Source organism: Lithobates pipiens, unplaced genomic scaffold, assembly GCF_037356315.1.
Source record: "Lithobates pipiens isolate NorthernLeopardFrog02 unplaced genomic scaffold, aLitPip1_a1.2 Scaffold_8, whole genome shotgun sequence".
Taxonomy (NCBI): domain Eukaryota; kingdom Metazoa; phylum Chordata; class Amphibia; order Anura; family Ranidae; genus Lithobates; species Lithobates pipiens.
The window spans coordinates 485,869,207-485,886,602 of record NW_027507903.1 but is presented as its reverse complement, the minus strand read 5'-3'; the positions used below and the strand labels follow the sequence as shown (position 1 = coordinate 485,886,602).

Here is a 17,396-nt window from a genome sequence, read left to right as displayed (position 1 = left end):
TGGGAATGAGGGACACCTATCAGCAAAAGTATGCAGGCATAGGAAACACCCCTTGCCACACCCTCTTAAAGGAGAATTGTACAAAAAACAAGATTGGTTGAACGCACAAATGTTTTTTTTTACCACTACTATTCCTTTATTTTGCTTTTGGAATTTACAAATGTAGCAATTTAGAAATCAGATGAAAGATTTAGTGCTGGAAAACACTTTTTGATAGATAAAAAGTGCATTTTATATACAACTATATAAATCAGACCAACGTGAGGGACAAATGAGGAGGAATGAGGAACAGGGGGACATTGCGCCAAATCAGGGACAGTCCCTTGAAATCAGGGACAGTTGGGAGCTATGGTAAAGCAGACAAGTACTGAACAGTTTTTCCCCCCAGACATACACTTTAACTCAGTAAAAAAGACTAAGTACAGAACCTGTGTCATAATTTTATTTAGTGTTTACAGTAAATTACAGAATTATAAAATGTTTTGATCAGAGGGTGATGCTGTAAGGCACTCAGGTAGGTTATATCTTAAGACTCAGGATTTTATCTGTCACTGTGACTAGCAAGTGATCCTCCTTCCGGGTCCTAAAAACTAACGGAAAGTTGGTGAATGTGGAATCCAAGAGGAAGTATATGTGAAGGGCGCATTCTACGATGAGGGTCTGAAAATCAAACTGCTGGGGTGTCTCTGGAGGTCCCATCCAGGCTGATCCTTGGACGCAGCCCGATTTTCTGCATCACTCGCTCCATCTGTGGCTGCGTCATTTCGCGAAGGCGCTGGGTGACAGAGAAACATGATTTTTGCAACTGGAGATCTTACTGGTAACAAGCATACAATTGGTGGGCTTCTCAGCAGTAGTGAAACAGCACAATATCAGGCTTGATCTCACAAAATGCTACACTCTATATATTACTGGCTGTATAGATTATGTTTCTAGTTGATTGACTTTTGGGAAGGTCCTAGTTTTCAATGTAGGTTACTCAAAAAGCCAAAATGACCTTTAGCTAGGAAGATCTCTGTGAAACTGAAGAGGATGAGTTGTAGGGCTGCAAAACACAGAAAGTCAAATATTCCAAGGAAGAATACAATACAATACGTTTTGGAGGTCTTAAATTGCCCCTCTATTCAGGGCTTAGAAATCTGGTAGCCTGTCTTGAATTTTGGGATAGAAACAGCCGATTATGGTCAAGGAAACCAGCTGTTAAACATTCTGCCTTGAATACAGTTCTGTGGTTGGGGGGCCCTAAAAAAGGGGGTACTGTAAGTCCCCCAAAACACATTGGAATGTTTATTCTTGGAATATCGAAGCAAATTAAAGCACAGAATTCTTTACCTCTTGTTTGGCACTCCTACGCTTCATCCTCCATGGAATCACAAAATACTACATAACATCTAAGCACTCTACAGTGACATATGTTATTAGCACTATGTAGGTTTTTGGCAAACGCTAATGCAGGGGAATGGCAGAATGTTGAATGTTGTGATGATTTGTAAGCTTGTCATGTCTTAAGCTTAGTACACACGGGCCCAATGTTGAGTGGCATTGGCTGGTTCAATAGAAACCGGTCGACATTTGGCCCATGTGTACTGCAGTTGGGAAGGGGCATGACCGAAAAAGGTCTGCCGATCGGCTCCCGATCAGCACTCTCAGCCAGTGGCCGACCCCTGTCAAAACACAACAAAACAGCAGAGGAGATAGCTGTACTAATGTTGGATAGTTAGTACAGCAGCTCCTCCTGAGCTGTCAGTTTTTTTTTGTTAAGGGTTAAGGGTTGTTGCTGGGTTGAATGTAAAAACCTACTAGTGTGTATGTACCAGGCTTTAGAGAAATGCTGAAGTGTTTCTTTTCAATCACCCTGATAGCTTATTATTAGAATACTGTATTGTTTAGGTGAAACATTAGTGCAAAGGATTGGGGTACAGATGGGTAGGTTTAATATGAGCAGAGTAATAAACAATAGACAGACAAGGCTGGCATTAATCTTCTATATTTCTACAAAATTGTCTAGTCAACCCACAGATCCAATATTGGTTACTACCACCACACAGGTATAATAAAACACATTGCAGTGAAGTCAATATTAGCAATGTTGCCAAAATTTTGGGGGAAAAATTGCAAAATTAAATATTGTTTGTAACTGATAGGCAGCCCAATGGGCAACTCAAGGAGTGCACATGGTAGGCTGCCAATGCTGCTGCCGATTATGGCGCTGTGGCTTAGCGTTGCCAGGCTGCAATAAGAAGTTCTGTTACTGGCAGGATTTCCAGGTAAGACATTTTATGCTTTATTGTGTACAGTGAGACAGGAAATGAATTTCAGGAAATTGTAATCTAAGTGGGGCTGCTGTTCAGAAAGGAAATGAAAATATCAGTGTCCATCTTTACCTGACTGAAAGTGCCAGAAGAGGTGAGAAACAGGTACAGCATATAACTGGGTATCAGCACCATAGACGACAGAGCCATGAGCCAGCCAATGCCCTGTCCCCATGTAGGGTACACGTATCGCCCCAGGGTGAGGGGCGTCATCTCAACAGCACTGAAAATGAAGACGCCCTATGTAATAATAGAATACACAAGAATAGATATGTAAATTTAAAAAAAATCAGTCAGTTTAAAAGAAGTTCTAAATATTTTGGTAAATACATTGTTAAAGATAAAAAATGATTAAAGAGCAACTATGTGTAGCCAACCAGTAAATTGTCAATGCTATCCAACAGACACTTCAGCTGTGCAAAAAACAGTACGTTAAGACAATTCATTTTGATCCGGTTTTTCAGAAATATACTGCAGCCACAATTCTAGGGGGATCTTACATGGTTACTGAGAGTGTACTTCCTGAATCATGTGCTGTCCAATTTCCTCAATCACATTCCAAGGTTTGAATCTGGTGGCTATGACATGCTTCTCAGTGCTGTTATACCTGTAAGAAGGTAGGGTTCAGACCCCCCTCCTAGGGAGTTCTCTTCCAACTTACCAAATAGTGGGAATAATTTACTAAAACCGGGGAGTGCAACATCAGGCGCAGCTGTGCATGGTAGCCAATCAGCTTGTAACTTCAGCTTGTTTGATTAGGCTTTAACAAAAAAACTGGAAGCTGATTGGTTTCTATGCAGAGCTGCACCAGATTTTGCACTGTCCGGTTTTAGTAAATCAACCCCAGTGTCACACTCATGATGCTAAGGCTGGCCACACTGTCCCGGTTCTGTGTACAATAATAATTATAAGCTGCTCGGGTTCCTGCCAATCCTCCCTGAACCTAGGTATTATTAAACGTTTGCCTCTGTGGGTTAGTGTTCGAGCAACGTGTCTCCATGCTGAAGCTGGTCCTCCCTGTTATGGCCCAGCTTTCCCCGCTTTTCCTGTGCTACACACTTGTTCCCTACATCCTCCCCCTAGTGCAGTGCAACATCCGTACCTCCAGCGGCTCTGGTAAAGACCAGGTGTCTCCTTAGATCCTGCCATTCTGACACACCAACATTTGTGTGTGGTCACACTGATCCTGCACCTCCCAGGATTCATACCCAGGTACACCGATTTAGTCGCCCCTACTGTTCCATTAGACCCAGAGTTTTAAAGTCTCAGGTGTTTCAGTCCTCAGATCATGACACACACAAGGCGTTTCTCAAGATTCATTGAATGTGAAAAACACTCATAGCATTTTGGGCACAGAAACAGCTGTTGATGACTGATAACAATGGTATATAATGGATGAAATGATTTTCCAACTGGCTGAAAAAATCAAGTTGGCAGATGACTCTTCACCTCTGGGCAGTGTAGGATGACCCCCAAACAAGTGTAGAAGGCTAGCATTTTTGCATTTGAGTTTGGATCCTTGGCTTATTATAGGGTAAAACAAACAGTTGGCAGCAGTCACTTTAGTCTTTTCTATACCTCATTTGCTAAATAAACTCCAGAGAGGGATAGGGTCACAGGATAACCTTAAACAGCTAAATATTCCAGGTCTTCCAGTATATGCAAAATTGATGCTGGAGCCTTTTGAGCATCCTTTGAATAGTAATTATCATAGGACTGAAGGAAGTGAGCTCACATTTGAATGGGTGGTGTTGAATGCCTTGTGGGGCAGAGTCTAAAGGCCAGGCTGTGTTTTATCAGGGACCCATTGACAAAAATTTGGACTTAGCAGCTTTCTGTCCCCAGGTCATGCCCCTCAAGTTCATGCTGCTCTACTGTGTTAGGACTAGCTGGCAGAAATGCACAGAGGCGTACAGGTAGTACTGGGGAAGGCTGGAATAGTGCTGCAAAGATTGATCAGAACCAATAAACAGGCCGAAGGTCATGGCAGAAGGCAGGCAAGCCATGCCCAGGGCAAGAGCTAGGGTCAATATATGAGCCTTGTGATCACCGTGTCAGCATTGCCATATTGATTATATGGCCTTATATATAAACCAAGCAATGTCATCAACAGCTGCCACTGTAGTTCTTTCTAAGTACACTGGATGCCGCCAATTTGCTTGTCTGTAGCGTCTGTTGTTTGGATGCCTTAGAATATTGATAATGCAAACCCTAAAGCTGGGCTACACAAAAAAAAAAATGGACAGAATCGAGGTTGATAGAGAAATCCAACGCTACCATCCAGTCCCCCAGCCTATCAAATGATCAACTTCTTCTGAGAAGGGACAGCCCCACACTGATCAGATTTTAGCCAGTTCATGCTGATCCTCCCCAGTTTCGATTAGTGTATATCCAGCTTTAGTCTAAGTGCACACTGGCAGCAGTCCATACTGCCCCCTTAAAAGTAATCCATGGTGGATCACTTTTCAGAAGTGGTTTGCAGGCCTTCCATAGGTGATTCTGCCACCTCCTTTTTTTTTTTTTTTTTTTTTTAAGGAATAGGGAATTTATATTGAACTATCACAACCAAGAGTTCGGCATGGGTCACTTTGACTTAAATGGGTGAGTTTGGTAGGTGGCACCACTTGCCAAATTCTGTCAGCTGATTTAAAATTTCACCACCACAATGTGAAGCACCCTAGAGGCCAAAACATTTCTTTAAAGGTGGGCACTTGGGGTGGTAAATACACAAACGAACTGCCTATGTGAACAAGGCCTTAGAACTTAAGAACTGAAAATAGGTTTTTGTTTTCTTTGACATAAAACTGATTACTGATAAACATGTCCTCACCAAACAGACAAAGGGGGTGAAATATGCCCAGCAGAGTTTCCACCACGAACAAGGTTGGTACCCAATCATTTCTTCAATGTCCTGGTAGAAGCGGTCAACGCCTGAAACAGAGAAAGATATAAGATTGAATGTCACATGACCAGTTATAACACTTCTCTTCCACCATTGAATTAGAGGTTTCTGTACTTCTGCAGCCTTCATCAGCCCAGCACTGAAGCCTTGAAACAGATTTTCTAAACCATATCTTCTTCAGATGTTTCTAGGGTTTCCTGATTATGGTGGATTGATCCCACCTTACAATGCCTGCATTGTTCTGGCACCAAAGTAATTCAACAGTCCTAATGACATGTGACCAATGAAGTCTCAATGCTTGTCTTTCACATAACTAATCAGCAATGATCATTTTATCTATCGGAAATGAGGGATTTTGTCCCACTTACCACCAATGCACTTCTCTACCCTCAAATTAAGGGGGCACCTGTCCACTGACCTCCAATAAAAGGGGGTCCTTCTCCATTGACCCCCAGTGTAAGGGGAACATTCATCCACTGACCACCCGTGTAAGGGGGCTTTTCTTCCACTGACAACCAATGTAAGAGGTCTCTTCTCCCACTGACCTTAAATGTAAGGGGTCACTTCTTCAATTGACCACCCATATAAAGAGGCAATTCTCCACTGACCACCAACATAAGAGGGTCCTTCTCCCACTGACCACCAATGTACATTGTCCCTTCTCCCACTTGACCCTTGGTGTAAAGGGCTCTTCTTCCACTGACCACCAAAGTAAAAGGGGGCATTCTCTCAGTGACTGTCAATGTAAGAGGACCCTTCTCCCACTGACCCACCAAGTAAGGGGGCCCTTCTACCATGGATAACCAAAGTAAAAGGGGCCCTTCTCCCACTGACTCTCAATGTAAGAGGGCCCTTCTCCCACTAATCCCCAAAGGGGGCTCTTCTCTCACTGAACCCCAAAGTAAGGAGACCCTTCTCTCACTGACCACTAATGAAGGGCGAGCCTTCTCCCACTGACCACCAATGTAAAAAGAGCCATTCTATCACTGACCACTAATATGGAACAGCAATTCTACATTGTTTGCTAATGTAGGGAGCATTTTTTTTTCTGATGGCCCCTAAAGCTTTCCATAGGCTGATAATTAAAGGCTAAGGCACTAATGTAAGTAGGCTTACCATTCATAGTATGATATAGGACAATACATGGCCTAAATTATAGCACAGGTCACCTAACTAGAGAAAGAACCCACTTATAATACTTATTATTTAGCAACCTGTGAAGATTTTTTTTAAATGCATTACATTTTTCATTAAGGGTTTTATTCCAGTTTAAAGGTCTGCTCTAAAGTGGACCTATACTTATAAATCAAATTAAATTAAATTCAGTTATGAAATTAAAATGAACCCCCTGAGCTGTGTGGAGAAGTGGAAAAGAGAGAGCCGAAAACATTGCCTTATTAAGGTGCACTCTAAGACCCCTTTCACACTGGAAACGTTTTTCAGGCGCTAAAGGGATAAAAATAGCGCTTATAAAATGCCTCCCCTGCAGCCCCAGTGTGAAAGCCTGAGTGTGCATAGTTACTTCTCTCCTTGGGGCACCCAAAGGTGTCCCAGGTCTTTTATAATCTTATACTGTATACTACAGAGAAGAAAAAAAATGGCCCTGTGCTGCTAAATTGGGTTTGGCTTGAAGGGTATTTTTATTATTATTATTATTGTTTTTGCCCAGAGTTCCACTTTAGTTTTTCCCCAGTTATGTTCCTAAGAGAAAAGTTGACAAGGTCTCACCATAACACCATGATATGGACACTGTTTCAAAGAAGACCAGGAAGAGGAGACACATCCCGCTGGCTGAGTAATAGTCAAAAAGCTTGAACACGTAGATGCCACCCTGGATAATTATATATGTTAATGAACTGAGCAGATTTTCTCATTATATACGCATTTCATGCTTTCTATACATTCTTTTCCTTAGATCTCAGTCTAGTTCCATGGCATAGTTGAGACTGATACCAATAGTGAACTTTTTGTTTGGCGTATTCTTTTATCTCAACACATGTTCTCTAGTTAAAAAAAAACAAAAAACATCTTGCTCTAATGAACCATATATCGGTTTTGCACACCATAATTAGTGTAAAGAAAAAGGAAAAGATGCAAACACAAATATCCACTTACAGATATTTCAAGACAACTCAAAACATACAAGTATGACGCTGATCCATAGTGTTCATAAACCATCAACAATAAAGTACAAAAAAATAATCTCAGATATAAATTATATACATAAATAGCCTTAAATTGAATGTCTATTTCATAAGTGAATTCCTTAAAAATTGCAAATGATAATAAAAGTCCCAAAGGAAATGTCCATATAAATGTGCAACTATTAAAGATAGAGCTGTGCATTTCTCATGGTTGCCATTAGGTGTCACTGGTGCCACAGGCCAGTATGATAATTACAACTAGGTTGAGCTATGTGATAATTATTCTTTTTCCAGAACAGCCCAGTGGGAGGTTCCTGGCCGCTGTGCATTCTGGGAAGGGGGTATTTATTGGGCAGAGCCATGCGCTCTCTCAATCTTACCTCAGGCCCTCCTGGCCTGAGGATGTGCTGCGGTGAGTTCTGCAAGTAGGCCCGAAGCCTGTCTGAGGCCTACTAATCCTGCGGTGGTCCTTAGGCTCTTTTGCGTGTAAAGAAGAAGCAAGCCATGCTGTGGAGATCTAGGGCAGGACCCTTGCTAGAGAGAGCAAGGAAGAAGACTGGTCTCTCAGGAGGGCCTGGTGACTCATTTGCAGGGCCAGATTAAGAACTTCGTGGGCCTGGTGCTGAAGATTTTTGTGGGGCCTTTTATAAACAATAAATAAATAAAAATGCAAACTATTTTTGTTATAACAAATTAAATGAGAGAGAGAGAGGGAGAAAGGGGATGAAAGAGGTGTGAAGGGTAAGGGAGGGAGGATGGCAGCCTGGCCAAGGCAAGTGTCCGAAGGCACAGAACCCAGAAGGAAGACCGGGTGAAGATGGAAGTGCTCACAGCACAGCACTGGAGGGCTCAGTCTGACAGGTAAGTGTACCCTAATGTGCTAATATGCTGGGCATAATTGTACATTGTGGCATAACCTACCCCAGGGCCTCTAAAAAGTAGTAATGTTAGAAAAGTTTACTACTGCTTTAATATCACAGGAGCCTGTCATGGGGCCCCCGACCTGTGGCCCTTGGGCAGTGCCTTAGTACATAGTTGTCAACATTTCAAAAATATTTTCAGGGACGCTTTTTTTACAAGTGCTATATCTGGAGTAGCTGACATCCCCTATGTTCCTCTATACATCACAATAGTAATTACAAAATTAAATAAGTACTAATAATGGGGCAGAACAAATATGAGGACTGTGAGATTTCCTTTAGTTGAACTAACAAAAGTGTGCTCATTCTAGAGTTGGTAACACTGAGGATATTCAGTATAATTTTAAAGAACAGTTTTTGTGGGTAAGAGGCATAGGGGAGGAGTATGAATGGTATAAAAGTGGGAAGTATGTGCAGGTGAGGGAGAGGAATGTGGGGGGTCTAACAGTGGGCACTATGTACATGAGAGGAGTGCAGAGGGTATGGCAGAAGGCACTATGTACAGGAGAGGAGTGTGTAGGGTATGACAGTGGGCAGTATGCACAGCAGAGGAGTGTAGGGGGTATGACATTGGGCACTATGTAGAAGAGAAGAGTGTGGAGGGTATGACAGTGAGCAATATGTACAGGAGTGTGGAGGGTATGACAGTGGGCACTATGTATAGGAGAGGCGTATGGAGGGTATGACAGTGAGTAGTATGTACAGGAGAGGAGTGTGGAGGGTATGACAGTGGGCACTATGTATAGGAGAGAAGTGTTGGAGGTATGACAGTGGGAACTATGTATAGGAGAGTAGTGTGGAGGATATGACAGCGGGCATTATGTATAGGAGAGAAGTGTGGAGGGTATGACAGTGAGCAGTATGTAAAGGAGAGAAGTGTGGAGAGTATGACAGTGGGCACTATGTATAGGAGAGAAGTGTGGAGAGTATGACAGTGGGCACTATGTATAGGAGAGGAGGATGAAGTAATCTGGGAATGAAAAATGGAAAGGTTTGTGGAAGGATGTTTAGGGACTGCGTAGTGGTTAAGCTGACCATACATGGATTGAAATTACACCAATTAAGCAGAGACCAGCCATAGTCAATCTATGTATGGGCTAGCTGGTTTTACACAAGTCAACCTATTAACCGACTTGAGTACAACCAGCCTGTCAGGTTTTCCCCAAAACAATCAGTGCTGCCAGCTATAGTTAGCAACACTAATCATTGTATTCACTGGCAGAACACAATAACACTACGGGAGTGATTGCCCCATTCACAGGTAAGCAGGTGAGGGTGTGTGGGGACAGGCTGGGGAGAGATACTAGTCAGTCCCTGGGTAGACACTGGTTAGTATCAGAGCCAGATACACAGGTTACATACGCCACGATCGTTACTGTGAGAGCAATAATTCTAGCACTAGACCTCCTCTGTAACTCTAAACATGTAACCTGTAAAAAAATGTAAAGCATCGCTTAGTACACAACAAAAAATCGTGCTAACTTTAGTGTTTTTTTTTTTAATGAATGAAACAGTTTCTTTCCAAAAAAACACGTTTGAAAAATTGCTGCGCAAATATCGTGTAACATTGCAAAGACCACCATTTTATTCCATAGGGTGTCTGCTAAAACAATATATAATGCTTGAGGGTTCTGAGTAATTTTGTAGCATAAAAAAAATGATGATTTTGACATGTAGGAGAGAAGTCTCAGAATGGGCCTGGGTGGCAAGGGGTTAATTATCATAAGTAATATAAAAATAATTATTATAAGCTATGTGAGTTCATCCTCTCAGTCTGCTGCAGAGTGTTCCAGCTTGTATTTATACTGACCGCTCTGTATGTAGCTTATGACCGTCTGCGCAAGGAGCCCCGTATCCATAGATGATAGCAGCCCCATATTTTAACCAGTGCTGGAGTGGGTCTTTAACTACCTACTCCCCAAATGTGGGGTCTCTGTGACTGATCGCCGAGCTACAATCCTTGTACAAGTCTATCTTTAAAAAAAAAAAAAAAAAAAAATTGATTTTTTTTTTTTTTTTTTGGGCAAATGGGCCTATCTTGAGAAAGGGGCCTGGAGCTGCAGCTCCAATAGCCCCTATGTTAATCCGGCCCTGCTCATTTGGAGGACACACCTATACCTAAACTACTCTTACAGTGTTGCCGGGTGGCTTAAAGGTTCTGAAAGTTGAATCCTATTCTACAATCTAAACCGTGGTAACTAGCTCCTGGCTGCTAAGTCTGTGAGAGAGGCTTATCCAGGCGTTCTACAGGCTGCTAAGTCTGTGAAAAGGGCTTGTCCAGAAATTCTACCGGCTGTGCGCTCTGTGTAGGAGGCGTATTCAAGATCTGCTAAAAGAGAGAGCTGTTTTATGTTTGGATTCAAGGAGTCCATAATTGATCTGCAAATGGTATCTGAAACCTCCCCTAACCTTCTCTCCTATCACTATCTTCAATGTCCTTATTAAAGCATTGAAAAATATCTAAAGTGACTGGCGCCCAAATTCTGTTCTAACTTCCCATTATAGCCATGGACTCAGCCCTGGGGTGATGGTAAGCTCGCTCCCTGCCTCTGGAGGTACCTCCTTGTCCCCAGAAGACCCAGGGGGGTGCTACAGGAATAATTACTGATTTCGATAATGTCATCTTGAATACTGCAAGTTTAAGGCTATTTATGTATATATTTAATATATTAGATACATTTTTTGCACTGTTTTAATGTGTTCTCTAGTGCCTGATGCCCTCACAGATAATATCTGTGTGACCCTTCATCTTTCTCATGCTAATTGAAAAATCACACTTATATCCGGTTATTGGTTGGTACTGATCCTGCTCAGTGTGTACCTGCGTAATATTGGAGAGACCAATAATGTAGGAAACAACGCAGACAGCTGCAATGAAGATCTTTTTCCTGCTCCTCAGAAGTTGTGGATATTCGTCAACCAGTGCGGTGATAAAACCTTCCACAGTGCAGAACTTTAAATTGAAAAAAAAAAGTTTTGGATGAGTTACACAATAAACACACCGCTGCCATGTGCGTTCTGCTGCATTTATGAGCATACTTTTCTAAACACATATAAAAGCACTGCAATGGTGTACTCAGTGCTGGGGGGACAAGGTCATGCAGCTCTCAGGAAAAAGATGCCAAACTGCATCCCCCCCCCCCATTCATGATGTGCAAGCCTAGGGAATCCTACGCCCATCAGTCACTCCCTTGTCAAAATCACTGCCGCTATCACTACTCCTGTCAACCTTGTAAAAGAAGGAAGGTGCCCCCATCCCTACAGTAAACCATTGTGCCCAAGGCAGCTTCCCCCCTGCCCACCCCTTGTCTCTAGGCTCATTGAAATATATACATTTTTCTTGCATATGCATTTGTATTGCGTTAAAACCGCCTTTGACTGCATCTGATAAACGAACCCTAAAGTAACATTGAAAAGCAAATAACACTGTTTAACCTAAAATAAAATACATTTTATTTTTATTAAAAAGAATCAGTATACAATGGATGATAATAACTAAATAGGATATTATCATTTGTATAAAAAAATAGGATATTCACAAAAAAAATGAATTTTAGAGTTCAGTTGACCATGTATTTAAAATGATAATTGCCAGGGCATAAAAATGTCAAAATCTTCAAAGTCAAATCTCCGAAGTTCAGGGAAGTAACTGTGTACTAAGAAATCTTCTTACCTGACTGTCCAATCCCAACATGACCAGCATGGAGAAGAAGAGGATTGACCAGATGGGAGACATAGGGAGTTGAGTGACAGCTTGCGGATAGGCCAGGAAGGCCAGACCAGGTCCTATAACCAGCAGATAGAAAAGCAAATATAGCAGAACTCCAGCCAACAATTACAAGATAAAACTCAATGTGTCATTTCCTTTGAGACAAAACTTAGAGCAGAGCAAAGCATCATAGAATGTGTAGTTCAGAATACCCGGGTTTCCATTCCAGTCCCATTCCGGCACTGATCAGAACTACCACTACCAGATTGCTGAGGAGAGGAGAACAGAATGCTGGGAAAGGATATGAAAAGGGTGAACGGGGCCTAGTTTGCTCTCTTGGGACGCCAGCTTTGATCTGCTAGCAGAAGCTCTGTGTCAGTGAGAGCTGCTGCTGAATCATGGCCTGTACAAAAGGAAGCTTCACTGCTGCATCCAGAGAGACACCTGCGGACGGCATCGCTTCCCATTTCCAGTGGACCAGAGGCTGATCCAGGTCCTCCAGCGACGCCTTTGTCGGTCGGATATTCCGACGGAAACAGTCCGATGGAGCCCATACATGGTCGGATTATCCGACAACACGGTCCGATCGGACATTTTCCATTGGAATGTCCGACCGTGTGTACAAGGGCTAAGACACAACATATAGACATCACTTACTCAGCCCAACTTCCTGGTACTTGTAGTTCTACTGAAGCCAGCTCACTCTTTTCATTGAACACTATATGCAGACATCTGTGCCCTATCCACATTTCTACCACCTGTAATCTTATTGGATACAATAATATAGGAAGAGTTTGAAGTAAATCAAGGATAAGCCACAGATCCACTCAATTTTTTCTACCATACCATCAAGAGCCACCCTATTCATAATACTTCAAAGCTAGCCGAAGATTGCCGGATTTGAAGCAGTAAAACTTAAACCCTTTTTATCCTCTCCTGATTTGCTTAAAGTGACTAAGGTTGTTTTTAGCACAAAGAGCCTGCTCTTACTTTTCCTGGAACTGTGGGTTGAGGAAACAGAAGTGAGCAAACTTTACATAGAAAACAGAGTGTCAGTTCCCTACCCTTCTGCCAACCTGTTCACATAGGTTATTGTAACAGAAATAAGGCTTAACTGAATTTGGGTCATACTGCCTACTTCATATTCTTTCTTTACTACTAAAGGGTTCTAAATGACCAAAGAGCAAATCATAAATAGTGTTATATTGTTCAGATAAAATACCTTTCTGAGCTACAATGTTATGTTATGCATTTTGTGTGTCCCTTACTGGAGTAAACAAACTTGAACTGTTTCACTTTTTTGTGTAAGTTTCTTGTTATCGGTGACAGTCGGTAACAAGATGCCTGAACCCTGGGTGTCAGAGGACTTGCAGAGTTGGGGAAACCAGTGGGGTATAGATTCTATCAGCGGCCCGCACAAGGGTATCGCTACACCCCTCTGAAATAGATAACAGATCTGACAGATCTCTCTTCAGAGGAGTGGCAGATTTAGATGCACGTCTATATCTACCTAGCCGTAACATTTAATGATGTATTAGTGATTACGGAGAACATTACTTTGACTTTATATCTGCCTAGAGTTTAACTTATATTCAAGTAAAACTGACATAAGTAAATCAACAAAATAAGACTAATTATAACCAAAACCTCCCTTTTAAAGAAAACAGTTATGGTTTTGGCTGTTTTTTTAATTCAATTTACAGATTTTACATTTCTAAACTGATGTTTTTGATAATTGTTTTCTTATGTCTAATAAATCTTTGTTTTAAAAATACAGGGAGTACCCACCACACAGGATCTGCATACAATTCTTGGTTTTCCAAAGTGACAGCAGAGGAGAGCAGAACATGTTTGCTCTCACATGGTCTCTCTCTGATTGAAAATCCATTGGGTATATCTGAACAGGCAGAGATGGGGAGAGTAGGGGACTAATCATTGTTCTGACTCTTTTAGCTCTGTGTGTAAATTTTGGTTTCTGCTAAAGAGAGCTCGGAGACGGACCACAAAAGGGGGGTAGGCGGAGAGCAGACATGAAGTGCAGTGAACTGGGAAAGCCAGGATAGGCTGAAAGTATTAGGGGTGGGGCTTAGCGCCACGAGGAGTGAGCGCAACCCGCCCCAGCGTCAGTGCGGGAAAAAGTTTCCCACCCTCCCTCCCTTTTAGCGTACCCGTAGAGGGACGGGGTGCTGTGGGGAGGGCAATAGAGCTCCTTTTCGTTTTGGGAGTTTTTAACATGTTTTTGCTTTCAGGGGTAGGTGTCGGATGTCGTAGCGGTTGGCGGATGTTGGCCGGTGCAGGTAAAGGAAGATAACCCCTCCCCACAGAGAAGTTGATGCGGGACCCATTGGAGAGATGGGCTCGTTGCTGAAGCCATATAACAAGGGTTATATGGAAGATGGTGAATGGGGGGCACTGCAGTCAAAGAGTTGGTGGCCTCTGAGCTAGCATATCAGCTTTAGGCCTGGTACAGTTAATATGATCGCAGTGCCGGTTGATTGGTACATTAATGGGGTGGGGAGAGGGAAGGCCCTGCCGAAGACCAACTCGTTTTTCCAGTCTATTCAGTTAACTGATAAGTTCATTGTTGGTTTGATATGTTGGTTTGATATGTTTATTATATGTTTTAATTAATAAAGAGGCTGCTACGGCCACTAATTACTCCAAGTTAAAAGTGTGGTCTCTTTAATGGGAAAGTTGGAGGATGTAATTGGGTGGCTGGGTAGCTACAAATAAGGTGGGCAACATCAGTTATACTGTATTCATGAGATCTAGGCAAAACGGAGCAGCTTCGAATAAACTGGTAGACGTGAAAAGAAGCCTGGAGTACCACATGCTGCATGGAAATAAGTAGTATGAAATATTTATATAATATATAGGCTACCATTGCTGAACATTTAAAAATGCTATTTTTTTGGATGTTATTGTTAATCCAAGGGCTTCACTGATCTGATACATCTATGCCAAGAAGTTATGAGTTCACTCTGACTTTGCTAACTGCGTTATTGTTCCAGGTCAGAATCACCATCTTATCTTCCCCTGCTCCCATCCACCTATCTTGGTGTGGTAACCATGCCCCACTTCTGTGCAAAGATCCACTCCTTCCATGGCTGCAGCCCACCAAGCTCTAAGGAAGTCCCTTTAACAGTGCCAGAATTAGAAGCACCTACCAGAAGCCGCCAACTCCTGGATGGGTCTTTTGGTGATGTTAGCCATGAAGCCAACAATGGAGAAAATGACAATGCCGGCAAACATGCTGGTGGAAGAATTAATGACACAGACGATGATGGAATCTCTGTGGAAGAGAAAAAAAAGTGGCATTTAAGGTTGTGGCTGTGATCAATTCCCCTCAATATGCAAAGCATTCTTTCAAAGATCAGTCCTCACAGAGGGCTGAGAGGTTGTGTTAACTGTTTTATCTTATCCGGTCACAGGTAAAGAAATAAGGGTCACACTAGGGAATGGCCCCAGTACATCCCACAATCAGTTTCAAGCACCAAGTAAACAGATTGCTGCACAGCGCAGGGGGTGCTGGGGATGGTTTTGAACATGGCTTATGAGAAAAAGGGTGAAATTCACATTGTGTGGGTGCCCGGGTCAATGGATTCTAATGTTAATGAATGTGATCTGTTCCCAGGTCTGCTGTGAAATTAAGATTTTGTCTGACACCCAGTGCCAAGGCTACTTAAGCCTCTTTTAGCTTCGGAATGGCTTTTTTTGCCATAAAAGTCAATAGGTGCGCAATCACGGCTTAAAAGCAGGTCAAATGCAGATCAAAAGGGAGACAAATGGATGTCAGAAGGAGATCAGAAGAAGTTTGGAAAGAGATCAGAGGCAGGTCAGAGGTCAGAACACCTCTGAAGGAAGCATTGAAGCCAGAGATATCCAGGCACCTACCTTTTTTAAATAGAGGTCAGCCAAGGCAACCTCTCTTGACAGAATACAAAATTGCACAAATTGAACAAGCACATGGATCCTGCATGTACCTGTATACGTTGTTGTGAAAGGAATTGTAGCTTCCCAGAGCAATCAGAGATCCCAGACCAAGGCCATAGGAGAAGAAGATCTGTGTTGCCGCATCCATCCAGACCTATAACAGAGACAAGATGTTCATGCTAATTCATTTATAGTTTCTCTCACCAACAGTCTAATTAATTGTCTATCACTTTCACATACCGGGAATGGGGGACACCTACTATCAAACGTATGTAGGCATGGGACACGACCCCTGTCACACCCACTTAAAGGAGAATTAACCCCAAAAAAGGTTAATTAAATCCACAACGGCTTTTTTTCACCACTACTATTCCTTCATATTGGTTTTTAAAATGTACCAATGCAGCCATTTAGAAATTGTATGAAAGGTTTAGCACTGGGAAACACTTTTTGAAAAATAAAAAGTGCATTTTATATATATCTATATATATATCAGACCAAAATGAGAGGGAAAGAGGGACAGAGGGACATTGCTCCAAATCAGGGACAGTCCCTTGAAATCAGGGACAGTTGGGAGCTATGCTTTCCACCTCTCTCAACCGACTTTCCATCACAAAAACGATCCAAGGCAACCAAATATCTATATGCTGCCCATAGATTATTTGATCCATTCAATTATCTTTGCACTTGGAAGTCTCAGTTCACACTGATGCAATACGGATCTGATGCGATTTCACAGTGCAATTTTTGTTGTGACATGTTTGATTCTAATGTGAATGAATGCGATTTCTGAGGGGATTTGGCATAGCTGGAGATAAAATCTGCTCAGCCTTCCTCCTGTACACAGATCAAGAAGTGACATGTATGATGTCACTACCTGGACCAGAGCTTTCATTCTCCAGGATCAGTGCTGGGGGGAAGAAGCTTATGGAACACGGTCTGTGTTCCATCAGCTGCAGTTGATCAGAAAGGAGACATCCAGGGTCTAATAGGCCCTAGGTGTCTCCATAAAGAGAACCTCTCACCTATATGCAATCACATAGGGGGCTATTGATCCCCTATGTGATAGCAATAAAAGTTATGTTAAAATAAATAAAAATGAAAGCAAAAATGTTTTAAGTTTATAGGGAGATATTAAAAAAAAAAAAAAAAAACCCACGCCTATAAAAAAAAGCCTGTGTTGAGGGAACCTACATATGAAAACGGCGATTGTGCGAATGTACCTTCTCCCAAATAGACAAAAATCCTTGCACCAGACTGTGTCAGGTCTCAAATTCCTGTCTTTGCATTACAAATACAAAAAGCAGTCTTACTATGACCTGAAACAACCCATAGACACCCTGAGAGGTTTCCTCTGCCAAAAAGACTGAGCCCACTGTGGTTGCTTATAATTAATTTATTACTTCTGGGAAGTTATTAGTGGATGCTGCTGGATTGCTATATGTTTCAGTGCTGATCAGACATTTCAGTAACCTT

General features: G+C 42.2%; 1 protein-coding gene across 2 annotated transcripts in view; it reads right to left on the bottom strand.

Annotated features, from left to right (window-relative positions):
• Positions 1 to 428: 428 nt before the first annotated feature.
• Positions 429 to 17,396, bottom strand: part of LOC143960387 (sodium- and chloride-dependent GABA transporter 1-like) — a 44,489-nt gene continuing 27,521 nt past the window's right edge. For both annotated transcript variants that reach the window (XM_077468961.1, XM_077468959.1), the window contains exons 8-15: positions 15,971 to 16,074; positions 15,155 to 15,279; positions 11,952 to 12,064; positions 11,100 to 11,231; positions 6,943 to 7,045; positions 5,143 to 5,243; positions 2,385 to 2,552; positions 429 to 775 (exon numbers count right to left, since the gene is read on the bottom strand). In XM_077468961.1, the coding sequence (XP_077325087.1) occupies positions 668 to 775; positions 2,385 to 2,552; positions 5,143 to 5,243; positions 6,943 to 7,045; positions 11,100 to 11,231; positions 11,952 to 12,064; positions 15,155 to 15,279; positions 15,971 to 16,074 (954 nt within the window). In that variant the 3' untranslated portion in view covers positions 429 to 667. The remainder of the gene's footprint in view (positions 776 to 2,384; positions 2,553 to 5,142; positions 5,244 to 6,942; positions 7,046 to 11,099; positions 11,232 to 11,951; positions 12,065 to 15,154; positions 15,280 to 15,970; positions 16,075 to 17,396) is intronic.